This window comes from Anomaloglossus baeobatrachus, chromosome 6 (assembly GCF_048569485.1).
Source record: "Anomaloglossus baeobatrachus isolate aAnoBae1 chromosome 6, aAnoBae1.hap1, whole genome shotgun sequence".
Classification (NCBI taxonomy): Eukaryota; Metazoa; Chordata; class Amphibia; order Anura; family Aromobatidae; genus Anomaloglossus; species Anomaloglossus baeobatrachus.
In genome coordinates, this window is record NC_134358.1 from 569,216,667 (window position 1) to 569,244,075 (window position 27,409).

At 49.4% G+C, this 27,409-nt stretch overlaps 1 protein-coding gene across 1 annotated transcript; it reads right to left on the reverse strand.

Annotated features, from left to right (window-relative positions):
• LOC142244644 (protegrin-5-like) lies at positions 1-26,439 on the reverse strand. Its single transcript, XM_075316906.1, has 4 exons — positions 26,006-26,439; positions 21,161-21,265; positions 18,492-18,587; positions 1-416 (listed from the first exon to the last, which is right to left on the reverse strand). Exons 1-4 carry the CDS (start codon positions 26,174-26,176, stop codon positions 285-287), a joined length of 504 nt encoding a protein of 167 aa, XP_075173021.1. The 5' UTR covers positions 26,177-26,439; the 3' UTR covers positions 1-284.
• Between the last annotated feature and the right edge of the window lie 970 nt (positions 26,440-27,409).

Genomic DNA, 27,409 nt, shown 5'->3' on the forward strand with positions numbered 1-27,409 from the left:
TCAGGAAGCTTCACTCACTTTATTCAATAAAGGTTTCCCCCGATCCCTCGTATTCTGGTGACCGCTCGTGTAGAGAAGACAAGACCTGACCCCGAGCTGACGATCCAGAAATCAGAATCCGGTCCTGCACATTCAGCGCTATGTTCCCATTCACTGACAGCAAGCAGAGCCATTAATAGAAGTGAGGGATTCACAAACATGGAGAACATTACACAGGCGATGCGCTGTATAGAACGCCATGCAGAGGTGAGGGTCTCACAGATACAGGCACAGGGGGGCTCCGGTCACCCGGGGGGGCGAGGGGGCGACCCGGGGTCCGGGAGGAGGCTGAAGATACAACCCAGACATTGCGGATTATGGAGCGTTGCAGGGTCCTGGGAGGTGTCAGAAATCTGCGTCTCGTCCGTCTCAGCGCGCTGCAAAATAAGAAAATACACACAAAATGTACCCGGATAAAGTGCAAATGTCTAATAATAAACTGAAGAATGGAAACAAAACTGTACATTCATTATTCCCAAAGCATGGCCACTGTGTAATTCCGGGGTCCAGTGTAACATCTGCATCCAACCCCCCCAGCCTCCTCCTCCCCCCACAACCATTCCTGGGTCCAGTGTAACATCTGCATTCGACCCCCCCAGCCTCCTCCTCCCCCCACAACCATTCCTGGGTCCAGTGTAACATCTGCATTCGACCCCCCCAGCCCCCTCCTCCCCCCACTACCATTCCTGGGTCCAGTGTAACATCTGTATCCGACCCTCCAGCCCCCCCCCCACCCCCACTACCATTCCTGGGCCCAGTGTAACATCTGTAGCCAACCCCCCCATTCCCCCCCCACCCCCACTACCATTCCTGGGTCCAGTGTAACATCTGTAGCCAACCCCCCCAGCCCCCTCCCCCCCACTACCATTCCTGGGTCCAATGTAACATCTGTATCCAACCCTCCAGCCCCCTCCTCCCCCCACTACATTCCTGGGCCCAGTGTAACATCTGTATCCGACCCCCCAGCCCCCCCTCCCCCACTACCATTCCTGGGCCCAGTGTAACATCTGTATCCGACCCCCCAGCCCCCTCCTCCCCCACTACCATTCCTGGGCCCAGTGTAACATCTGTATCCGACCCCCCAGCCCCCTCCTCCCCCACTACCATTCCTGGGCCCAGTGTAACATCTGTATCCGACCCCCCAGCCCCCTCCTCCCCCACTACCATTCCTGGGCCCAGTGTAACATCTGTATCCGACCCCCCAGCCCCCCCTCCCCCACTACCATTCCTGGGCCCAGTGTAACATCTGTATCCGACCCCCCAGCCCCCTCCTCCCCCACTACCATTCCTGGTGCTTATGTCATCATTTGGGAGCAGGGGTCTTTGTAGACATGTCAGGTCACTGCATCCATTGAGCCATTCATGAAACACAAGGTGGATGCTATAGATCTTTGTGCCACTAGAGGACGCTCACAGGGCAGAGGCGGGAGGAGGTGGATTTTTTGAAGAATGTCCCTGAGCTTCCCCCCTGGGTAGCTCCTCTCCAGCTGTGACGGAGCAGCCTGGCCCTGGGCGCTGAGCATTCCTGCCCCTGCGCTCCGGGACCTGCGCCGGCTCATTCTCTCTGCGCACCGCAGCACTTGTTACATTGTATCATGTCTGAGGCTCAGGAAACAAAGTAACAAGAACAGAGGGAACTGCAGAGCGGTACGCAGTTCCCCTGCGCAGGAATACAAGAAGAGGGCAGAAGATGACATAACAGCGACTAAATGTACAAATGTGTCATCCTCCAGTCACATGTAAAGCTGCAAGCGCTTCACTGCGGCTCCTTCACTCACCAGACACCCATAAAAGTCCTCAAAACAGAAGTCTTGCTAAAGTTTTGCTTTAAAGTGTGAATATCACTGTACATGTGTGTAAGTGTGGTATATATATATACTCCTGCAGGTCCCGGCTCCTGTACGGAGACACTAGTCACCTGCATTGCTCGGGTGGATTTTGGCCCTTTCTTCCGCACACACTCCTCACATCCTGTATGGAGACACTAGTCACCTGCATTGCTCAGGTGGATTTTGGCCCATTCTTCCGCACACACTCCTCACATCCTGTATGGAGACACTAGTCGCCTGCATTGCTCAGGTGGATTTTGGCCCATTCTTCCGCACACACTCCTCACATCCTGTATGGAGACACTAGTCGCCTGCATTGCTCAGGTGGATTTAGGCCCATTCTTCCGCACACACTCCTCACATCCTGTATGGAGACACTAGTCACCTGCATTGCTCAGGTGGATTTTGGCCCATTCTTCCGCACACACTCCTCACATCCTGTACGGAGACACTAATCACCTGCATTGCTCGGGTGGATTTTGGCCCTTTCTTCCGCACACACTCCTCACATCCTGTATGGAGACACTAGTCACCTGCATTGCTCAGGTGGATTTTGGCCCATTCTTCCGCACACACTCCTCACATCCTGTATGGAGACACTAGTCGCCTGCATTGCTCAGGTGGATTTTGGCCCATTCTTCCGCACACACTCCTCACATCCTGTATGGAGACACTAGTCACCTGCATTGCTCAGGTGGATTTTGGCCCATTCTTCCGCACACACTCCTCACATCCTGTATGGAGACACTAGTCACCAGCATTGCTCAGGTGGATTTAGGCCCATTCTTCCGCACACACTCCTCACATTCTGCATAAAGACACTAGTCACCTGCATTGCTCTGGTGGATTTTGGCCCATTCTTCCACACACACTCCCCACATCCTGTATGGAGACACTAGTCACCTGCGTTGCTCAGGTGGATTTTGGTCCATTCTTCCGCACACACTCCTCACATCCTGTATGGAGACACTAGTCACCTGCATTGCTCAGGTGGATTTTGGCCCATTCTTCCGCACACACTCCTCACATCCTGTATGGAGACACTAGTCACCTGCATTGCTCAGGTGGATTTTGGCCCATTCTTCCGCACACACTCCTCACATCCTGTATGGAGACACTAGTCGCCTGCATTGCTCAGGTGGATTCTGGCCCATTCTTCCGCACACACTCCTCACATCCTGTATGGAGACACTAGTCGCCTGCATTGCTCAGGTGGATTCTGGCCCATTCTTCCGCACACACTCCTCACATCCTGTATGGAGACACTAGTCGCCTGCATTGCTCAGGTGGATTTTGGCCCATTCTTCCGCACACACTCCTCACATCCTGTATGGAGACACTAGTCACCTGCATTGCTCAGGTGGATTTTGGCCCATTCTTCCGCACACACTCCTCACATCCTGTATGGAGACACTAGTCACCTGCATTGCTCAGGTGGATTTTGGCCCATTCTTCCTCCGCACACACTCCTCACATCCTGTATGGAGACACTAGTCGCCTGCATTGCTCAGGTGGATTTTGGCCCAGTTTTCCACACACTCCTCACATCCTGTATGGAGACACTAGTCACCTGCATTGCTCAGGTGGATTTAGGCCCATTCTTCCGCACACACTCCTCACATCCTGTATGGAGACACTAGTCACCTGCATTGCTCAGGTGGATTTTGGCCCATTCTTCTGCACACACTCCTCACATCCTGTATGGAGACACTAGTCGCCTGCATTGCTCAGGTGGATTTAGGCCCATTCTTCCGCACACACTCCTCACATCCTGTATGGAGACACTAGTCACCTGCATTGCTCAGGTGGATTTAGGCCCATTCTTCCGCACACACTCCTCACATCCTGTATGGAGACACTAGTCACCTGCATTGCTCAGGTGGATTTTGGCCCATTCTTCCACACACACTCCTCACATCCTGTATGGAGACACTAGTCACCTGCATTGCTCAGGTGGATTTTGGTCCATTCTTCTGCACACACACTCCTCACATCCTGTATGGAGACACTAGTCGTCTGCATTGCTCAGGTGGATTTGGCCCATTCTTCCGCACACACTCCTCACATCCTGTATGGAGACACTAGTCGCCTGCATTGCTCAGGTGGATTTAGGCCCATTCTTTGGCACACACTCCTCACATCCTGTATGGAGACACTAGTCACCTGCATTGCTCAGGTGGATTTTGGTCCATTCTTCTGCACACACACTCCTCACATCCTGTATGGAGACACTAGTCGTCTGCATTGCTCAGGTGGATTTGGCCCATTCTTCCGCACACACTCCTCACATCCTGTATGGAGACACTAGTCGCCTGCATTGCTCAGGTGGATTTAGGCCCATTCTTCCGCACACACTCCTCACATCCTGTATGGAGACACTAGTCACCTGCATTGCTCAGGTAAATTTTGGCCCATTCTTCCTCCGCACACTCCTCACATCCTGTATGGAGACACTAGTCGCCTGCATTGCTCAGGTGGATTTTGGCCCATTCTTCTGCACACACTCCTCACATCCTGTATGGAGACACTAGTCACCTGCATTGCTCAGGTGGATTTTGGCCCATTCTTCCGCACACACTCCTCACATCCTGTATGGAGACACTTGTCACCTGCATTGCTCAGGTGGATTTTGGCCCATTCTTCCTCCGCACACTCCTCACATCCTGTATGGAGACACTGGTCGCCTGCATTGCTCAGGTGGATTTGGCCCATTCTTCCGCACACACTCCTCACATCCTGTATGGAGACACTAGTCACCTGCATTGCTCAGGTGGATTTGGCCCCTCTTCCGCACACACTCCTCACATCCTGTATGGAGACACTAGTCTCTTGCATTGCTCGGGTGGATTTTGGCCCATTCTTCCTCACACACTCCTCACATCCTGTATGGACACACTAGTCGCCTGCATTGCTCAGGTGGATTTTGGCCCATTCTTACACACTCCTCACATCCTGTATGGAGACACTAGTCACCTGCATTGCTCGGGTGGATTTTGGCCCATTCTTCCGCACACACTCCTCACATCCTGTATGGAGACACTTGTCACCTGCATTGCTCAGGTGGATTTTGGCCCATTCTTCCTCCGCACACTCCTCACATCCTGTATGGAGACACTAGTCACCTGCATTGCTCAGGTGGATTTTTGCCCATTCTTCCGCACACACTCCTCACATCCTGTATGGAGACACTAGTCGCCTGCATTGCTCAGGTGGATTTTGGCCCATTCTTCCGCACACACTCCTCACATCCTGTATGGAGACACTGGTCGCCTGCATTGCTCAGGTGGATTTTGGCCCATTCTTCCGCACACACTCCTCACATCCTGTATGGAGACACTAGTCGCCTGCATTGCTCGGGTGGATTTTGGCCCATTCTTCCACACACACTCCTCACATCCTGTATGGAGACACTAGTTGTCTGCATTGCTTGGGTGGATTTTGGCCCATTCTTCCGCACACACTCCTCACATCCTGTATGGAGACACTAGTCGCCTGCATTGCTCAGGTGGATTTGGCCCATTCTTCCGCACACTCCTCACATCCTGTATGGAGACACTAGTCGCCTGCATTGCTCAGGTGTATTTTGGCCATTCTTCCGCACACACTCCTCACATCCTGTACGGAGACACTAGTCGCCTGCATTGCTCGGGTGGATTTTGGCCCATTCTTCCGCACACACTCCTCACATCCTGTACGGAGACACTAATCACCTGCATTGCTCAGGTGGATTTGGCCCATTCTTCCGCACACACTCCTCACATCCTGTATGGAGACACTAGTCGCCTGCATTGCTCAGGTGGATTTGGCCCATTCTTCCGCACACACTCCTCACATCCTGTATGGAGACACTAGTCACCTGCATTGCTCGGGTGGATTTTGGCCCATTCTTCCGCACACACTCCTCACATCCTGTATGGAGACACTAGTCGCCTGCATTGCTCAGGTGGATTTGGCCCATTCTTCCGCACACACTCCTCACATCCTGTATGGAGACACTAGTCGCCTGCATTGCTCAGGTGGATTTTGGCCCATTCTTCCGCACACACTCCTCACATCCTGTATGGAGACACTAGTCACCTGCATTGCTCAGGTGGATTTTGGCCCATTCTTCTGCACACACTCCTCACATCCTGTATGGAGACACTAGTTGTCTGCATTGCTCAGGTGGATTTTGGCCCATTCTTCCGCACACACTCCTCACATCCTGTATGGAGACACTAGTCGCCTGCATTGCTCGGGTGGATTTTGGCCCATTCTTCCGCACACACTCCTCACATCCTGTATGGAGACACTAGTCACCTGCGTTGCTCGGGTGGATTTTGGCCATTCTTCCGCACACACTCCTCACATCCTGTATGGAGACACTAGTCGCCTGCATTGCTCAGGTGGATTTTGGCCCATTCTTCCACATACACTCCTCACATCCTGTATGGAGACACTAGTCGCCTGCATTGCTCAGGTGGATTTTGGTCCATTCTTCCCCACACACTCCTCACATCCTGTATGGAGACACTAGTCACCTGCATTGCTCAGGTGGATTTTGGCCCATTCTTCCGCACACACTCCTCACATCCTGTATGGAGACACTAGTCGCCTGCATTGCTCGGGTGGATTTTGGCCCATTCTTCCGCACACACTCCTCACATCCTGTATGGAGACACTAGTCGCCTGCATTGCTCAGGTGGATTTTGGCCCATTCTTCCTCCGCACACTCCTCACATCCTGTATGGAGACACTAGTCACCTGCATTGCTCAGGTGGATTTGGCCCATTCTTCCGCACACACTCCTCACATCCTGTATGGAGACACTAGTCGCCTGCATTGCTCGGGTGGATTTTGGCCCATTCTTCCGCACACACTCCTCACATCCTGTATGGAGACACTAGTCACCTGCATTGCTCGGGTGGATTTTGGCCCATTCTTCCGCACACACTCCTCAAATCCTGTATGGAGACACTAGTCACCTGCATTGCTCAGGTGGATTTTGGCCCATTCTTCTGCACACACTCCTCACATCCTGTATGGAGACACTAGTCACCTGCATTGCTCAGGTGGATTTGGCCCATTCTTCTGCACACACTCCTCACATCCTGTATGGAGACACTAGTTGTCTGCATTGCTCAGGTGGATTTTGGCCCATTCTTCCGCACACACTCCTCACATCCTGTATGGAGACACTAGTTGTCTGCATTGCTCGGGTGGATTTTGGCCCATTCTTCCACACACACTCCTCACATCCTGTATGGAGACACTAGTTGTCTGCATTGCTCGGGTGGATTTTGGCCCATTCTTCCGCACACACTCCTCACATCCTGTATGGAGACACTAGTTGTCTGCATTGCTCAGGTGGATTTTGGCCCATTCTTCCGCACACACTCCTCACATCCTGTATGGAGACACTAGTTGTCTGCATTGCTCAGGTGGATTTTGGCCCATTCTTCCGCACACACTCCTCACATCCTGTATGGAGACACTAGTTGTCTGCATTGCTCGGGTGGATTTTGGCCCATTCTTCCGCACACACTCCTCACATCCTGTATGGAGACACTAGTCGCCTGCATTGCTCAGGTGGATTTTGGCCATTCTTCCGCACACACTCCTCACATCCTGTATGGAGACATTAGTCACCTGCATTGCTCAGGTGGATTTTAGCCCATTCTTCTGCACACACTCCTCACATCCTGTATGGAGACACTAGTCACCTGCATTGCTCAGGTGGCTTTTTGTCCATTCTTCTGCACACACTCCTCACATCCTGTATGGAGACACTAGTCGCCTGCATTGCTCAGGTGGATTTTAGCCCATTCTTTTGCACACACTCCTCACATCCTGTATGGAGACACTAGTCACCTGCTTTGCTCAGGTGGATTTTGGTCCATTCTTCTGCACACACACTCCTCACATTCTGTATGGAGACACTAGTCGCCTGCATTGCTCAGGTGGATTTTGGCCATTCTTCCGCACACACTCCTCACATCCTGTATGGAGACATTAGTCGCCTGCATTGCTCAGGTGGATTTTAGCCCATTCTTCTGCACACACTCCTCACATCCTGTATGGAGACACTAGTCGCCTGCATTGCTCGGGTGGATTTTGGCCCATTCTTCCGCACACTCTCCTCACATCCTGTATGGAGACACTAGTCGCCTGCATTGCTCAGGTGGATTTTGGCCCATTCTTCCGCACACTCTCCTCACATCCTGTATGGAGACATTAGTCACCTGCATTGCTCGGGTGGATTTTGGCCCATTCTTCCGCACACACTCCTCACATCCTGTATGGAGACACTAGTCACCTGCTTTGCTCAGGTGGATTTTGGCCCATTCTTCCACACACACTCCTCACATTCTGTATGGAGACACTAGTCGCCTGCATTGCTCAGGTGGATTTGGGCCATTCTTCCGCACACACTCCTCACATCCTGTATGGAGACACTAGTCGCCTGCATTGCTCAGGTGGATTTTGGCCCATTCTTACACACACACTCCTCACATCCTGTATGGAGACACTAGTCACCTGCATTGCTCAGGTGGATTTTGGCCCATTCTTCTGCACACACTCCTCACATCCTGTATGGAGACACTAGTTGTCTGCATTGCTCAGGTGGATTTTGGCCCATTCTTCCGCACACACTCCTCACATCCTGTATGGAGACACTAGTCGCCTGCATTGCTCGGGTGGATTTTGGCCCATTCTTCCGCACACACTCCTCACATCCTGTATGGAGACACTAGTCACCTGCATTGCTCGGGTGGATTTTGGCCATTCTTCCGCACACACTCCTCACATCCTGTATGGAGACACTAGTCGCCTGCATTGCTCAGGTGGATTTTGGCCCATTCTTCCACATACACTCCTCACATCCTGTATGGAGACACTAGTCGCCTGCATTGCTCAGGTGGATTTTGGTCCATTCTTCCCCACACACTCCTCACATCCTGTATGGAGACACTAGTCACCTGCATTGCTCAGGTGGATTTTGGCCCATTCTTCCGCACACACTCCTCACATCCTGTATGGAGACACTAGTCGCCTGCATTGCTCGGGTGGATTTTGGCCCATTCTTCCGCACACACTCCTCACATCCTGTATGGAGACACTAGTCGCCTGCATTGCTCAGGTGGATTTTGGCCCATTCTTCCTCCGCACACTCCTCACATCCTGTATGGAGACACTAGTCACCTGCATTGCTCAGGTGGATTTGGCCCATTCTTCCGCACACACTCCTCACATCCTGTATGGAGACACTAGTCGCCTGCATTGCTCGGGTGGATTTTGGCCCATTCTTCCGCACACACTCCTCACATCCTGTATGGAGACACTAGTCACCTGCATTGCTCGGGTGGATTTTGGCCCATTCTTCCGCACACACTCCTCACATCCTGTATGGAGACACTAGTCACCTGCATTGCTCAGGTGGATTTTGGCCCATTCTTCTGCACACACTCCTCACATCCTGTATGGAGACACTAGTCTCCTGCATTGCTCAGGTGGATTTGGCCCATTCTTCTGCACACACTCCTCACATCCTGTATGGAGACACTAGTTGTCTGCATTGCTCAGGTGGATTTTGGCCCATTCTTCCGCACACACTCCTCACATCCTGTATGGAGACACTAGTTGTCTGCATTGCTCGGGTGGATTTTGGCCCATTCTTCCACACACACTCCTCACATCCTGTATGGAGACACTAGTTGTCTGCATTGCTCAGGTGGATTTTGGCCCATTCTTCCGCACACACTCCTCACATCCTGTATGGAGACACTAGTTGTCTGCATTGCTCGGGTGGATTTTGGCCCATTCTTCCGCACACACTCCTCACATCCTGTATGGAGACACTAGTTGTCTGCATTGCTCAGGTGGATTTTGGCCCATTCTTCCGCACACACTCCTCACATCCTGTATGGAGACACTAGTTGTCTGCATTGCTCAGGTGGATTTTGGCCCATTCTTCCGCACACACTCCTCACATCCTGTATGGAGACACTAGTTGTCTGCATTGCTCGGGTGGATTTTGGCCCATTCTTCCGCACACACTCCTCACATCCTGTATGGAGACACTAGTCGCCTGCATTGCTCAGGTGGATTTTGGCCATTCTTCCGCACACACTCCTCACATCCTGTATGGAGACATTAGTCACCTGCATTGCTCAGGTGGATTTTAGCCCATTCTTCTGCACACACTCCTCACATCCTGTATGGAGACACTAGTCACCTGCATTGCTCAGGTGGCTTTTAGTCCATTCTTCTGCACACACTCCTCACATCCTGTATGGAGACACTAGTCGCCTGCATTGCTCAGGTGGATTTTAGCCCATTCTTCTGCACACACTCCTCACATCCTGTATGGAGACACTAGTCACCTGCTTTGCTCAGGTGGATTTTGGTCCATTCTTCTGCACACACTCCTCACATCCTGTATGGAGACACTAGTCACCTGCATTGCTCAGGTGGATTTTGGCCCATTCTTCCGCACACACTCCTCACATTCTGTATGGAGACACTAGTCGCCTGCATTGCTCAGGTGGATTTTGGCCATTCTTCCGCACACACTCCTCACATCCTGTATGGAGACATTAGTCGCCTGCATTGCTCAGGTGGATTTTAGCCCATTCTTCTGCAGACACTCCTCACATCCTGTATGGAGACACTAGTCGCCTGCATTGCTCGGGTGGATTTTGGCCCATTCTTCCGCACACTCTCCTCACATCCTGTATGGAGACACTAGTCGCCTGCATTGCTCAGGTGGATTTTGGCCCATTCTTCCGCACACTCTCCTCACATCCTGTATGGAGACATTAGTCACCTGCATTGCTCGGGTGGATTTTGGCCCATTCTTCCGCACACACTCCTCACATCCTGTATGGAGACACTAGTCACCTGCTTTGCTCAGGTAGATTTTGGCCCATTCTTCCACACACACTCCTCACATTCTGTATGGAGACACTAGTCGCCTGCATTGCTCAGGTGGATTTGGGCCATTCTTCCGCACACACTCCTCACATCCTGTATGGAGACACTAGTCGCCTGCATTGCTCGGGTGGATTTTGGCCCATTCTTACACACACACTCCTCACATCCTGCAGGTCCCGGCTCCTTCTATGATCTCTGAGCTTTAGTTCATTCGATACATTTGCTATTGGATTCAGCTCCAGTGATCGCCTCGGCCATTATAGCAGATTTATTCTCTCTCTCCTTAGCCGTGTGTTTGGGATCCTTGTTTTGCTGAAATGTCCTCCCTCATTTCATCTTCATGATCCTGGTAGATGGCTGCAGATTTTTATCAGGAACATCTCCGTACATTTGTTCTTTCAGCCTTCCTTCAATTATATGACGTTTGCCAGTGCCGTCTGCTGAAAACCAGCCGCACACCATAATGTTTCCACCTCCACACTTCACTGTTGGGGTTTTTGGAGTGATTTGACTTTTGGCCTCCAAACATGGTGTGTATTATGGCCTCCAGAGAGTTCAGTTTTGGTCTCATTGGACCAGACTATATTCTCCAGTATTTCACAGACTTAAGGCCACTTTACACTCAGAGATAAATCTGCAGCAGATCTGTGGTTGCAGTGAAATTGTGGACAATCAGTGGCAGGTTTGTGGCTGTGTACAAATGGAACAATATGTCCACAATTTCACTGCAACCACAGATCTGCCAAAGATTTATCTCTGTGTGTAAAGTGGCCTTTATCTAAATGTTTTGCAGCATATGTTGATCCTGATTTTTGTCCAGTGATGGAGTCTTGCATACAAGAGCATGCATACAGGAGCGTGCATACAGGAGCGTGCATACAGGCCATGGAGGGAGGGTGCATTACTTATTGTTTTCTGTGAAACCATTGCACCTGCTGATTCCAGGTCTTTCTATAGATCTACACAGGTGGTTCTTGGCTCTTGGACAACTCTTCTGATAATTAATTTCACTATTCTGTCTGACATCTTGTTAGGAGCACCTGATCGTGGCCAATTTATGGTGAAATTATGTTTCTCCCACTTAGATTATGACCCCAACATTGCTTACTGTAGCCTTCAGTAGCTTAGAAATTCGTCTGTATGTTTTCAAACAATAAGATTGTGAAGGTCTTGAGACAGCTTACTGATTTTACTCATCATGAGATGTTTTTTGTGTTGTGTGGCTCCTTGGTCATGAGACAGCTTTTTATAGGCATCAAGTGACCCAGCTAATATTATTTTTCACTTAGTGACAGGATTGATTTCTAATTACTGATAGATTTCAGCGGGTGTCAGGACTTTCCAGGCATTTGCCCCTCTCTTTCTGAATGTGTTCAATACTTTTCCCTGTATCATTTCTCATTATTACATATAACTTAATTTATAGACATCTCTGGTTTGATTTCTTTGCCTGTGTGGATTGGATGGATTGCTACCAACATCTGGGGAGAAATTCATGTCAATAGCAGCTCTAGAAATATATTTACTTAGAAAATTGGTGACAAGTTCAGTACTTACAGTATGTGTATGTATTTGTGTATATATTGTATGCACCTGTGCGTCTGTCCATGTATGTGTATGTATGTGTGTATATACTGTATGTACCTGTACATCTGTCCATGTATGTGTATGTATATACTGTATGTACCTGTGCGTCTGTCCATGTATGTGTATATACTGTATGTACCTGTGCGTCTGTCCATGTATGTGCATGTATGTGTGTCATGAACAGCCGGGGAAGTCACTCAGAAAATCCCGCAGCTGTTCGCTGATTTGTTACACACGACTACTCTCTAGCACCCCCCTTGTCTGCAGGCCACTTTTGGTACTGCAGGACAATGCATAAAATGAGGCTGCTGAGCTGATAATGCCAAATATTGGAGGTCTCACAGCAAGGGTAAATGTATATATCACCGATTTCCGCTAATAGAATATATAAATATAGACCTCGGTACCCTTAATGATAGCACTCCAATAATTTTATGCAATAACAAATTACGCTGCCACGACCCAGCTTTTCCGGGATAGCTGGGGACCAGTTTCAGATAGCATAAGGCCCTTCGGGTTTTTGGAGTCGTATATAAAGCATGATGAAAGAAACTATTAAATTGTATATATTTAATCCGAAAATAGGCAGTGTTTAAAAAAATATACAAGAATTTACAAAAGGGAACAATACAAATACAGTATAGACAGTTACATTAAAAATAAAAGGTATAAACGTGGAACTTACTAAACTCATGCTATAGAAGTGACGTCCGAACTTAGGGAGGGAAGTCTCCAAGGAAGAAGGTGGTAGAGACAGCCAGCATCACCTCTTAGGATGCCTTCCAATACTGACCGACTCCCCCCAGAAAGGAGATGTCTCTTATGCCCTAGCTAGCCCCCCTTCCTCTGTGACATCATTTTACAATCTTGTGGGCTGTGCTGAGATTTTCCCAAAGTTTCTTAATTCTAGCTTTCCACATATCTTTGCCCCTGGGCCACTCAGGTGAAAGATATTAGCGTCAGATTTTATATCTCGATTTTACATTTACATAGACACCAAACACGACGCCTCTAGTACGATGTTATTGGCCAATACTAATTTGTCGTGATACTGGCGATCTCCCCGTCAAGCGAAATGGTGCGCTGGGTTCTGCACGACAGAGGGATTCTGGCAATATGCTTTTCATTTTTCTAGCATTAACGTAGCGCTTAAAAACTGTTTTGGAAGTTTTTCCCTCCAATAGAACAAAGGGATGTCTTTCTCTGTATCCCTTTGCTGTGGCTGTACTATCACCCAAAGCCATAAATACCTAAACTTTCAGGCCGATCAGATAATCGTCATGACGATCTGTGGCTGATGGCAAAGAGGAGGGGGGTGAGGATCCTTCAACAGTTTTACATGACAATGTGTATATACTGTATGTACCTGTGCGTCTGTCCATGTATGTGTATGTGCAGCACCCCTGAGGTACCAGGTGCCACAAATGTAACCAGTGGAACCCCAAACCCCGGAATATCCGTGCCAGTCAACGCACCAGCACCCTCAGACCACATACACAACCCCAACCAGAGTGGGAGACTGCCTAGCAACAGGTAAAAGGGATGGGCACTGATTGGATAGTAGCCACCCAATCTGTAAGGAGAGACCCAGCGAGGGGGAGGGGCCAGTAGTCAGTTGGGAAGTTGGCGGGAAGAAGTGTTTAGTCAAAGGAAGTAGTCAGTGAAGTGAAGTGTGTGAGGACAGAGAAGGAGTTGAGAGTGAAAGTACAGAAAGAACAGGTGTAACAAGACCTGCAGTAACACCGGAGAGCTGTGACAGGGGTGAGGGACTGTGGAGTACGGAACCAGGACTCCAGGCACCGTGAGTTACCTGTGGAAGTGTAAGGCCGGGGCCACACGGGGCACTAGTGCGATGCTCGCATGACACTCGGCTCACACTGGCAGCACAGCAGGAGCCGAGTGTCATGCTAGCATCCCTGCGTCTGCGGTCTGACTGTGCGTGAGAAACAATAGGATAAAGAGTTGCACACCAGTCACAATGTATAGGGGAATAATGAAAAGCATAACTGCTATAGGAATACTAGACTGAAAAATACAATGGACTATGTGAAATAGGTGAAAAATATGAAAATGGTATCTGCATAACTGCTATGAATAATAGGAATGAGAGATATTTAGCCATTGTATTGATCAATGCAAAGGAGCCCCAAAACCAAACGCCAAGGTAATCTCTATTTTTGGGGTCCCTAACCTGTGTGAAACCTCACCTGCAGTTAAAAACTTGCTCTGTATGGGAAGCAAAGGACCAAGCTATATATGTGTGAAATAAAACACATGGCTATGGGTGGGGCAGGGTTCTCAGGCAAAAAGTGCATACTAACTAGAGATTACATTGGCGTGGTTTTGGGGCTCCTTTGCATTGATCAATACAATTGCTAAATATCTCTCATTCCTATTATTCATAGCAGTTATGCAGATACCATTTTCATATTTTTTACTTATTTCACATAGTCCATTGTATTTTTCAGTCTAGTATTCCCATAGCAGTTATGCTTTTCATTATTCCCCTATACATTGTGACTGGTGTGCAACTCTTTATCCTATTGTTTAGTTGTATATTTTTGAGTCTTGCACCCTGTTCACACCATTGGTGTTCCAGACATACATTCTTTAGTGTCTGTGCGTGCGGACCTCAGCTGCGGGGGGCGGGCCGGCTCTCAGGAGGGGTGGGAGGGATTTATCTCCCTCTCTCCTCCGTTACCGGCTATTACCATTCTCGCTCTGCACGCACGGTACACCGGTGTACCGCGAGTGCAGTGCGATTTTTCTCTCGCCCCATTCACTTGAATGGGTGCGAGAGAAAGAGTCTCGCATTACACCCGCAGCATGCTGCGATTGTTTTCTCGGTCCGATTAGGGCTGAGAAAACAATCGCTCATGTGTGCTGACACAGGCTAGAATTGGTCCGAGGGGAATGCGATGTTTTATCACACTCTACTCGCACCGATTTTCTCGACGTGTGGCTTAGGCCTAAGACTCCAGGTACCACGGAGGGCCTGTGGAAGTCTGGAACCAAGGCTCACGGGACTCAGCACAAGGCGGGGTGCAGACCCCAGGACAGCGGGACATTTTATGGTCAACTGTTAACTCTGCTGGGTGAGGAGATCTCCAGGGTCCATCGCCTACCCTAAGAGCCTGAAGCATCAGCAGCAAAGAGGGGACCGGGGACTGAACCCCATAAATAGTCCAGGCTGTCTGCAATAGGACCAAGACTGAAGAGAAGGGACTCCCAAGCAGCTCTAGGCCACGGGAGCCCATCAACAACAAGTGTGCATGGAGGACAGCCAACCCAGGTCACAGCTGGCAGGGAGAACAAGGGGAACGGGAACACCTGTAACCAGCACCAGCGGGTCCAAGCAGTAAAACCAAGTAAAACAAGGCAATTTGAAACTGCAATACCGGTGTGGACTGTTCCCTTATTGCCCCGTGCACTCACACAGACGGTTCCCCACTACAACCCCCATCATTCACCGCTGGGGTCTGCCCTGCTTGTGGAGGGCCCAAAACACCTAAGCTGCACCACTCCACCAACCCAGCAGGACTCTGCAGCGGCGGCTTCAATAAGCTGGCTGCACACCGCAAGTAGCGCAATCAAGAAATCTTTTATTTTTATTTTCCCTTTTATATATATTTTTCATCCATTTTTCTGAGGGCCGACACCCCAAGGACCATGAAACCGGGCCACGGCCGCGACTGTTCCCACTGCGCACCGCACGCCCGCGACCGAGTACCCCACAGCCCCTGGGGCGTCACATATGTATGTGTATATACTGTATGTACCTGTGCGTCTGTACATGTATGCGTATGTACGTGTGTATATACTGTATGTACCTGTGCGTCTGTCCATGTATGTGTATGTATGTGTGTATATACTGTATGTACCTGTGTGTCTGTCCATGTATGTATGTATATATGTACCTGTGCGTCTGTCCATGTATGTGTATGTATGTGTATATACTGTATGTACCTGTGTGTCTGTCCATGTATGTGTATGTGTGTATACTGTATGTACCTGTGTGTCTGTCCATGTATGTATCTGTATATACTGTATGTTCCTGTGCGTCTGTCCATGTATGTGTATGTATGTGTGTATATACTCTATGTACCTGTGTGTCTGTCCATGTATGTGTATGTATGTGTGTATATACTCTATGTACCTGTGTGTCTGTCCATGTATGTGTATGAATGTGTGCATATACTATATGTACCTGTGCATCTGTCCATGTATGTATATGTATGTGTGTATATACTCTATGTACCTGTGCATCTGTCCATGTATGTGTATGTATGTGTGTATATACTGTATGTACCCGTGTGTCTGTCCGTGTATGTATGTGTGTATATACTGTATGTACCTGTGTGTCTGTCCATGTATGTGTATGAATGTGTGTATATACTGTATGTACCCGTGTGTCTGTCCATGTATGTATATGTATGTGTGTATATACTCTATGTACCTGTGCATCTGTCCATGTATGTGTATGTATGTGTGTATATACTGTATGTACCCGTGTGTCTGTCCGTGTATGTATGTGTGTATATACTGTATGTTCCTGTGCATCTGTCCATGTATGTGTATGTATGTGTGTATATACTGTATGTACCCGTGTGTCTGTCCATATATGTGTATGTATGTGTGTATATACTCTATGTACCTGTGCATCTGTCCATGTATGTGTATGTATGTGTGTATATACTGTATGTACCCGTGTGTCTGTCCATGTATGTGTATGTATGTGTGTATATACTGTATGTACCTGTGTGTCTGTCCATGTATGTGTATGTATGTGTGTATATACTGTATGTACCTGTGTGTCTGTCCATGTATGTGTATGTATGTGTGTATATACTGTATGTACCTGTGTCTGTCCATGTATGTGTATGTATGTGTGTATATACTGTATGTACCTGTGTGTCTGTCCATGTATGTGTATGTATGTGTGTATATACTGTATGTACCTGTGTCTGTCCATGTATGTGTATGTATGTGTGTATATACTGTATGTACCTGTGTGTCTGTCCATATATGTGTATGTATGTGTGTATATACTCTATGTACCTGTACGTCTGTCCATGTATGTGTATGTATGTGTGTATATACTGTATGTACCTGTGCGTCTGTCCATGTATGTATATGTATGTGTGCATATACTGTATGTTCCTGTGCGTCTGTCCATGTATGTGTATGTATGTGTATATATACTCTATGTACCTGTGTGTCTGTCCATGTATGTGTATGTATGTGTGTATATACTGTATGTACCTGTGCGTCTGTCCATGTATGTGTATGTATGTGTGTATATACTGTATGTACCCGTGTGTCTGTCCATGTATGTCCATGTATGTGTATATACTGTATGTACCTGTGTGTCTGTCAATGTATGTGTATGTATGTGTGTATATACTCTATGTACCTGTGCGTCTGTCCATGTATGTGTATGTATGTGTGTATATACTCTATGTACCTGTGTGTCTGTCCATGTATGTGTATATACTGTATGTACCTGTGTGTCTGTCAATGTATGTGTATGTATGTGTGTATATACTCTATGTACCTGTGTGTCTGTCCATGTATGTGTATATACTGTATGTACCTGTGTGTCTGTCAATGTATGTGTATGTATGTGTGTATATACTCTATGTACCTGTGCGTCTGTCCATGTATGTGCATATACTGTATGTACCTGTGTGTCTGTCCATGTATGTGTATGTATGTGTGTATATACTCTATGTACCTGTGTGTCTGTCCATGTATGTGTATATACTGTATGTACCTGTGTGTCTGTCAATGTATGTGTATGTATGTGTGTATATACTCTATGTACCTGTGCGTCTGTCCATGTATGTGTATGTGTGTATATACTCTATGTACCTGTGCGTCTGTGCATGTACGTGTATGTATGTGTATGTATGTGTATGTATGTGTATGTACGTGTATGTATGTATGTGTATGTATGTGTATGTATGTGTATGATTCTTTTCATGCGGTTGCGGTGTTTTATGTCTTCCTTGTGTTGGACACATTCCTACTTGTGACACTGGACATAATCCTTTTCTCTCTGTGTAATCCTCCATGTGTGCTGTATATGACGGGCCTCGTCCACCATGCTGCGCCTGCTTTTACCTCTTCCTTCTGTCTGTAGCTTTCGTCCATACATTGCCATGTGATCTTGTTCTTGTGCTGATCGGTAATAATATCGGCCACACACGCCATCACCACCTGCACATGATGAGATACACGCAGTAGTGTCAGGGGATACGATACAGCTGCGGTCTGGGGCTCATATACCTGGTCTGTACATGTCGGCTGTATAGGGGCTGTATCATTCTACGGCTGAGGTCTGGGGCTCATATACCTGGTCTGTATATGTCGGCTGTATAGGGGCTGTTTCAGTATACAGCTGCGGTCTGGGGCTCATATACCTGGTCTGTATATGTCGGCTGTATAGGGGCTGTATCAGTATACAGCTGCGGTCTGGGGCTCATATACCTGGTCTGTACATGTCGGCTGTATAGGGGCTGTATCAGTATACAGCTGCGGTCTGGGGCTCATATACCTGGTCTGTACATGTCGGCTGTATAGGGGCTGTATCATTCTACGGCTGAGGTCTGGGGCTCATATACCTGGTCTGTATATGTCGGCTGTATAGGGGCTGTATCAGTATACAGCTGCGGTCTGGGGCTCATATACCTGGTCTGTACATGTCGGCTGTATAGGGGCTGTATCATTCTACGGCTGAGGTCTGGGGCTCATATACCTGGTCTGTACATGTCGGCTGTATAGGGGCTGTATCAGTATACAGCTGCGGTCTGGGGCTCATATACCTGGTCTGTACATGTCGGCTGTATAGGGGCTGTATCATTCTACGGCTGAGGTCTGGGGCTCATATACCTGGTCTGTACATGTCGGCTGTATAGGGGCTGTATCAGTATACAGCTGCGGTCTGGGGCTCATATACCTGGTCTGTACATGTCGGCTGTATAGGGGCTGTATCATTCTACGGCTCAGGTCTGGGGCTCATATACCTGGTCTGTACATGTCGGCTGTATAGGGGCTGTATCAGTATACAGCTGCGGTCTGGGGCTCATATACCTGGTCTGTACATGTCGGCTGTATAGGGGCTGTATCATTCTACGGCTGAGGTCTGGGGCTCATATACCTGGTCTGTACATGTCGGCTGTATAGGGGCTGTATCATTCTACGGCTGAGGTCTGGGGCTCATATACCTGGTCTGTACATGTCGGCTGTATAGGGGCTGTATCAGTATACAGCTGCGGTCTGGGGCTCATATACCTGGTCTGTACATGTCGGCTGTATAGGGGCTGTATCATTCTACAGCTGCGGTCTGGGGCTCATATACCTGGTCTGTATATGTCGGCTCTATAGGAGCTGTATCATTCTACAGCTGAGGTCTCTCTATTCCATATCTGCTTTTTATCTATAGCTCATCTATATCTGCTCTTTATACTATATATCTCTTCTTCATCTACTCTATATATTGTGTCTCTTCTATATGTGCTCTATATGGCTATGTGCCCGCGGGAGCTTTTTGCTGCGGAGTTTGCCGCGGAAAACTCTGGAAACTCCAGATAAATCCGCAGGTTCTAGCATGTACAGGCACTCCCCATGTTATCCTATGGGACATGGGGAGTGTCTGTGTCCACGCTGCGGAAAGTGCAGCTGCCGAACATGCTGCGGAGATCCCGCAGCCGCACCTAACTGCATGTCAATTATTCATGCGGATTTACTTGCGGAGATCCCGGTCCTCCGCTATGGAGATAGAGGCCGGGACGTCCGCAGGTAAATCGCGTGAAACTCCGCATGTTTCCTGCAGCTATTCCGCTGGAAACTCGCTGCTAAAAATAGCTGCGGCTGCCGGCGAGCAGCTGCGGGAAACATGCGGCCGTACCTGCGAATATATCCGCAGGTACGAGCGCCTGTGGGCACATAGCCTATGTCCCATATCAGCTCTACATATCTTCTAGGTTTACCCACTATATATATTCTAGATCTCTCCCTCATCCCTCTCTATATTTTAGATCTCTGCTGGATCTCTTCTCCCTCTGCTCTAGTTCTCTTCTTGATTTCCCCTCTAAATTCTAGATTTCATGTCCACGCTCCTCTATATTCTAGATATCATCTGGATCTTTTCTCCAGCTGCTCTAGATCTCTTCTTAATTCCCTCGCTATAAGATAGATCTCTTCTGGATCTTGTCTTTATCGGCTCTAGATCTCTTCTTGATTTCTCCTCCATATCATAGATCTCCTCTGATTTTTTTCCCATCTGCTCTAGACTTCTGGATCTCCTGCATATATATATATATATATATATTCTAGATCTCTTGTCACCCCCCAATTCTAGATCGCTCCTCGATTCCCCCTCTATAGTCTAGATATCTTCTCGATCCCCTCTTGGATCTTTTTTCTTTTTACCTTCAGTTCTAGATCTCTTGGCTATATTGTAGATTTCTTATCGATCGGTCCAATATATTCTAGATCTCTCACCGACCAGCCCTCTATTTCTTAGATCTACTCTGGATCTTTTCGTCGTCTGGTCTAGAACTGCTCTTGATTCCTCCTCTAATTCTAGCTCTCTTCTTGTGCCCCCCCCCCTTTATCTCTTCTGGATCTTTTCTTTAGCTGCTCTAGATCTTTTCTTGACCTCCCCATATTCTAGATGTCTTCTGGATCTTTCCCCCACCTGCTCTGTGTCCCTCTATGTGATCCCCTGGCTCTGGACTATCACTCCCATCCTCTGCTCAGTCGGTATAGTCTCCTATAGTGGCACTGACCCCGTCAGGTTTGTAGTCACACTCTGCGGGATCCTGGTTGTCGGAGGTGGCACACGTCGTCTCTTTGATGGAGAATTTCAGAACTTTCCTTCCCGTGGAGATTTCCTGAAAAAATGTAAGAAAGAAATTGTCAGAAACCGAGAAAGTGACAAATGGCGGCTAAAACCCCCGATCCTGAGTCCACAGCACGTTTTATATATGTTCTGCTTGATTCTTTATATGTTTAGATCTCAGCTTGCTGTCAGTCAGTGGAGCCTTCAGCTTGCAGTCAGTCAGTGGAGCCTTCAGCTTGCTGTCAGTCAGTGGAGCCTTCAGCTTGCAGTCAGTCAGTGGAGCCTTCAGCTTGCTGTCAGTCAGTGGAGCCTTCAGCTTGCAGTCAGTCAGTGGAGCCTTCAGCTTGCTGTCAGTCAGTGGAGCCTTCAGCTTGCTGTCAGTCAGTGGAGCCTTCCGCTTGCAGTCAGTCAGTGGAGCCTTCAGCTTGCTGTCAGTCAGTGGAGCCTTCAGCTTGCAGTCAGTCAGTGGAGCCTTCAGCTTGCTGTCAGTCAGTGGAGCCTTCAGCTTGCAGTCAGTCAGTGGAGCCTTCAGCTTGCTGTCAGTCAGTGGAGCCTTCAGCTTGCTGTCAGTCAGTGGAGCCTTCCGCTTGCAGTCAGTCAGTGGAGCCTTCAGCTTGCTGTCAGTCAGTGGAGCCTTCAGCTTGCAGTCAGTCAGTGGAGCCTTCAGCTTGCAGTCAGTCAGTGGAGCCTTCAGCTTGCTGTCAGTCAGTGGAGCCTTCAGCTTGCAGTCAGTCAGTGGAGCCTTCAGCTTGCTGTCAGTCAGTGGAGCCTTCAGCTTGCAGTCAGTCAGTGGAGCCTTCAGCTTGCTGTCAGTCAGTGGAGCCTTCAGCTTGCTGTCAGTCAGTGGAGCCTTCCGCTTGCAGTCAGTCAGTGGAGCCTTCAGCTTGCTGTCAGTCAGTGGAGCCTTCAGCTTGCAGTCAGTCAGTGGAGCCTTCAGCTTGCAGTCAGTCAGTGGAGCCTTCAGCTTGCTGTCAGTCAGTGGAGCCTTCAGCTTGCAGTCAGTCAGTGGAGCCTTCAGCTTGCAGTCAGTCAGTGGAGCCTTCAGCTTGCTGTCAGTCAGTGGAGCCTTCCGCTTGCAGTCAGTCAGTGGAGCCTTCAGCTTGCAGTCAGTCAGTGGAGCCTTCAGCTAGCTGTCAGTCAGTGGAGCCTTCAGCTTGCAGTCAGTCAGTGGAGCCTTCAGCTTGCTGTCAGTCAGTGGAGCCTTCAGCTTGCAGTCAGTCAGTGGAGCCTTCAGCTTGCAGTCAGTCAGTGGAGCCTTCAGCTTGCTGTCAGTCAGTGGAGCCTTCAGCTTGCAGTCAGTCAGTGGAGCCTTCAGCTTGCAGTCAGTCAGTGGAGCCTTCAGCTTGCAGTCAGTCAGTGGAGCCTTCAGCTTGCAGTCAGTCAGTGGAGCCTTCAGCTTGCTGTCAGTCAGTGGAGCCTTCAGCTTGCTGTCAGTCAGTGGAGCCTTCAGCTTGCAGTCAGTCAGTGGAGCCTTCAGCTTGCTGTCAGTCAGTGGAGCCTTCAGCTTGCAGTCAGTCAGTGGAGCCTTCAGCTTGCAGTCAGTCAGTGGAGCCTTCAGCTTGCTGTCAGTCAGTGGAGCCTTCAGCTTGCAGTCAGTCAGTGGAGCCTTCAACTTGCAGTCAGTCAGTGGAGCCTTCAGCTTGCTGTCAGTCAGTGGAGCCTTCAGCTTACAGTCAGTCAGTGGAGCCTTCAGCTTGCAGTCAGTCAGTGGAGCCTTCAGCTTGCAGTCAGTCAGTGGAGCCTTCAGCTTGCAGTCAGTCAGTGGAGCCTTCAGCTTGCAGTCAGTCAGTGGAGCCTTCAGCTTGCTGTCAGTCAGTGGAGCCTTCAGCTTGCAGTCAGTCAGTGGAGCCTTCAGCTTGCAGTCAGTCAGTGGAGCCTTCAGCTTGCAGTCAGTCAGTGGAGCCTTCAGCTTGCAGTCAGTCAGTGGAGCCTTCAGCTTGATGTCAGTCAGTTGAGCCTTCAGCTTGCTGTCAGTCAGTGGAGCCTTCAGCTTGCAGTCAGTCAGTGGAGCCTTCAGCTTGCAGTCAGTCAGTGGAGCCTTCAGCTTGCAGTCAGTCAGTGGAGCCTTCAACTTGCAGTCAGTCAGTGGAGCCTGCAGCTTGCAGTCAGTCAGTGGAGCCTTCAGCTTGCTGTCAGTCAGTGGAGCCTTCAGCTTGCATTCAGTCAGTGGAGCCTTCAGCTTGCAGTCAGTCAGTGGAGCCTTCAGCTTGTAGTCAGTCAGTGGAGCCTTCAGCTTGCTGTCAGTCAGTGGAGCCTTAAGCTTGATGTCAGTCAGTTGAGCCTTCAGCTTGCTGTCAGTCAGTGGAGCCTTCAGCTTGCAGTCAGTCAGTGGAGCCTTCAGCTTGCTGTCAGTCAGTGGAGCCTTCAGCTTGCTGTTAGTCAGTGGAGCCTGCAGCTTGCAGTCAGTCAGTGGAGCCTTCAGCTTGCAGTCAGTCAGTGGAGCCTTCAGCTTGCTGTTAGTCAGTGGAGCCTTCAGCTTGCTGTTAGTCAGTGGAGCCTTCAGCTTGCTGTCAGTCAGTGGAGCCTTCAGCTTGCTGTCAGTCAGTGGAGCCTTCAGCTTGATGTCAGTCAGTTGAGCCTTCAGCTTGCTGTCAGTCAGTGGAGCCTTCAGCTTGCAGTCAGTCAGTGGAGCCTTCAGCTTGCTGTTAGTCAGTGGAGCCTTCAGCTTGCTGTCAGCCAGTGGAGCCTTCAGCTTGATGTCAGTCAGTGGAGCCTTCAGCTTGCTGTCAGTCAGTGGAGCCTTCAGCTTGCAGTCAGTCAGTGGAGCCTTCAGCTTGCTGTCAGTCAGTGGAGCCTTCAGCTTGCAGTCAGTCAGTGGAGCCTTCAGCTTGCAGTCAGTCAGTGGAGCCTTCAGCTTGCTGTTAGTCAGTGGAGCCTTCAGCTTGCAGTCAGTCAGTGGAGCCTTCAGCTTGCTGTCAGTCAGTGGAGCCTTCAGCTTGCTGTCAGTCAGTGGAGCCTTCAGCTTGCAGTCAGTCAGTGGAGCCTTCAGCTTGCTGTCAGTCAGTGGAGCCTTCAGCTTGCAGTCAGTCAGTGGAGCCTTCAGCTTGCAGTCAGTCAGTGGAGCCTTCAGCTTGCAGTCAGTCAGTGGAGCCTTCAGCTTGCAGTCAGTCAGTGGAGCCTTCAGCTTGATGTCAGTCAGTTGAGCCTTCAGCTTGCTGTCAGTCAGTGGAGCCTTCAGCTTGCAGTCAGTCAGTGGAGCCTTCAGCTTGCAGTCAGTCAGTGGAGCCTTCAGCTTGCAGTCAGTCAGTGGAGCCTTCAACTTGCAGTCAGTCAGTGGAGCCTGCAGCTTGCAGTCAGTCAGTGGAGCCTTCAGCTTGCTGTCAGTCAGTGGAGCCTTCAGCTTGCATTCAGTCAGTGGAGCCTTCAGCTTGCAGTCAGTCAGTGGAGCCTTCAGCTTGTAGTCAGTCAGTGGAGCCTTCAGCTTGCTGTCAGTCAGTGGAGCCTTAAGCTTGATGTCAGTCAGTTGAGCCTTCAGCTTGCTGTCAGTCAGTGGAGCCTTCAGCTTGCAGTCAGTCAGTGGAGCCTTCAGCTTGCTGTCAGTCAGTGGAGCCTTCAGCTTGCTGTTAGTCAGTGGAGCCTGCAGCTTGCAGTCAGTCAGTGGAGCCTTCAGCTTGCAGTCAGTCAGTGGAGCCTTCAGCTTGCTGTTAGTCAGTGGAGCCTTCAGCTTGCTGTTAGTCAGTGGAGCCTTCAGCTTGCTGTCAGTCAGTGGAGCCTTCAGCTTGCTGTCAGTCAGTGGAGCCTTCAGCTTGATGTCAGTCAGTTGAGCCTTCAGCTTGCTGTCAGTCAGTGGAGCCTTCAGCTTGCAGTCAGTCAGTGGAGCCTTCAGCTTGCTGTTAGTCAGTGGAGCCTTCAGCTTGCTGTCAGCCAGTGGAGCCTTCAGCTTGATGTCAGTCAGTGGAGCCTTCAGCTTGCTGTCAGTCAGTGGAGCCTTCAGCTTGCAGTCAGTCAGTGGAGCCTTCAGCTTGCTGTCAGTCAGTGGAGCCTTCAGCTTGCAGTCAGTCAGTGGAGCCTTCAGCTTGCAGTCAGTCAGTGGAGCCTTCAGCTTGCTGTTAGTCAGTGGAGCCTTCAGCTTGCAGTCAGTCAGTGGAGCCTTCAGCTTGCTGTCAGTCAGTGGAGCCTTCAGCTTGCTGTCAGTCAGTGGAGCCTTCAGCTTGCAGTCAGTCAGTGGAGCCTTCAGCTTGCTGTCAGTCAGTGGAGCCTTCAGCTTGCAGTCAGTCAGTGGAGCCTTCAGCTTGGTGTCAGTCAGTGGAGCCTTCAGCTTGCTGTCAGTCAGTGGAGCCTTCAGCTTGCTGTTAGTCAGTGGAGCCTTCAGCTTGCAGTCAGTCAGTGGAGCCTTCAACTTGCTGTCAGTCAGTGGAGCCTTCAGCTTGCTGTTAGTCAGTGGAGCCTTCAGCTTGCAGTCAGTCAGTGGAGCCTTCAGCTTGCAGTCAGTCAGTGGAGCCTTCAGCTTGCTGTTAGTCAGTGGAGCCTTCAGCTTGCTGTCAGTCAGTGGAGCCTTCAGCTTGCAGTCAGTCAGTGGAGCCTTCAACTTGCTGTCAGTCAGTGGAGCCTTCAGTGTTACCTCCAGGGCATTTATCCTGCGTTCGTGTGATGGACGCTCACGTTATCAGAACCGCTGAGACATTCCCTTCACTGACAGCAAGCGGAGATCTTGAGGAATCGACATGGAAAGTATAATGGGGAATAGCAGAACTCGTCATCAGATGCAGAATGACGTGACAGATCCTGGATCTCCCCCGATGACGTCAGACTGGCGATACCCCCCACATGAAGACCCCAGTAGATCCCTCACCGGCCCGGCGGCGCCATCTTCAGTCTTCAGGAGCTTGAATAGGAAATCCTGAGGCCAGAATGTGTTACTGAGGCGGAGGATGTCATCCGTGTGTGTGTGAGGACGGACGGGGGCGGCTGTGACGGAGAAGAGGGGGCCGCAGAGGAGCAGACACCGCAGGCAGCCGTCCATGGTATCACCCGGTATCACCTGGCTGAGGTACGAGCACTCCGCATCTGAAGTGTGCGCTCAGTAAACACTCGGGGCCGGCGCATATTTCTGAGGGCGGAGGTGACGGAGGCGGAGGCGTCTCAGGACGGAGCGGACACTTGCAGAAGTAATCCTTTATGGGATCCGGTCATGTCTCGCCGCCATCTTCTCTTATTTTAACCCTTCTTTGTGTCGTCTCCTATGTTCCATGATTTTTTCTCCCCACATGTGGAAAATAACAAATGGGGCTGGTGCTCGCGGGGTCCAGCGCTGCCGATATCACAGGACCGCTGCAGCCAGTCACTGACCTCAGCAGCAATGATCGGCAGCATAGCTGTGATATATTCTATACTACATGAACCTTGTGAGACATTTCCTTCCTTCACATCTTCTATTACACGTTTACTTCTATATCTTTTTTTCCTTTTTGATTTTACTTTTTCCTCACACATTTTTCATCCTTTTTTTTTTCTTTTTCTACTTTCTTTCTTTACACTTTTTTTTAGTTCTTTCCCTTTCTCTTGTCATCCTTCTTCCCTCTCTTTCTTTTTTCTACCATTCATTCTCTTTTCTTCTTTCCTTTCTCTCTTTTTGTCCTCTTCGTTATTATTTTCTCTTTTCATCCTTCTCTTTTTTTACCCACATTTCTTTTTGTCCTTCCTTTCCTTTCATATTTGTCTCTCCCTCATTAATTTTCCCTCACTTTCTCTTTTCATCCTTCCTTTCTCCTTCCTTCCTTCTTCCCTCCTTCCTTCCTTCTTCCCTCATTTCTCTCTTCCTTCCTTTCTCCCTTCCTTTTTCCTTCTACTGCCTTCCTCCTTCCCTTCCTTCTTCCCTCTTTCTCTCTTCCTTTCTCCTCCCTTACTCCTTTCATTCCTTCCTTACATCCTTCACTTGTCCTTCCTCCCTTCCCTCCTTCATTTCTTTATTCATCCTTTCCCCTTCCTTCCTTCTTCCCTCCCTTCCTCGTTCTTTCCTTTCACCCTTCCTCCATTATTCTTTCATCCCTTCTCTCCTTCCTGATTCCCTCCACTTCTTCTATCCTCCTTCATCCCTCAATTCTTTCCTTCCCTCCTCCCTCTCCTTCCATTTTCCCTTCCTTTTTTCCTCCTTCCTTCCTTTCTCCCTTCCTTCTTTTCTCCTTCCTTCTTCCCTCTATTCCTTCCATCCTTTGTTTCTTTCTTCCTCCTTCCCTTCCTTCCTCTTTCCTTGCTT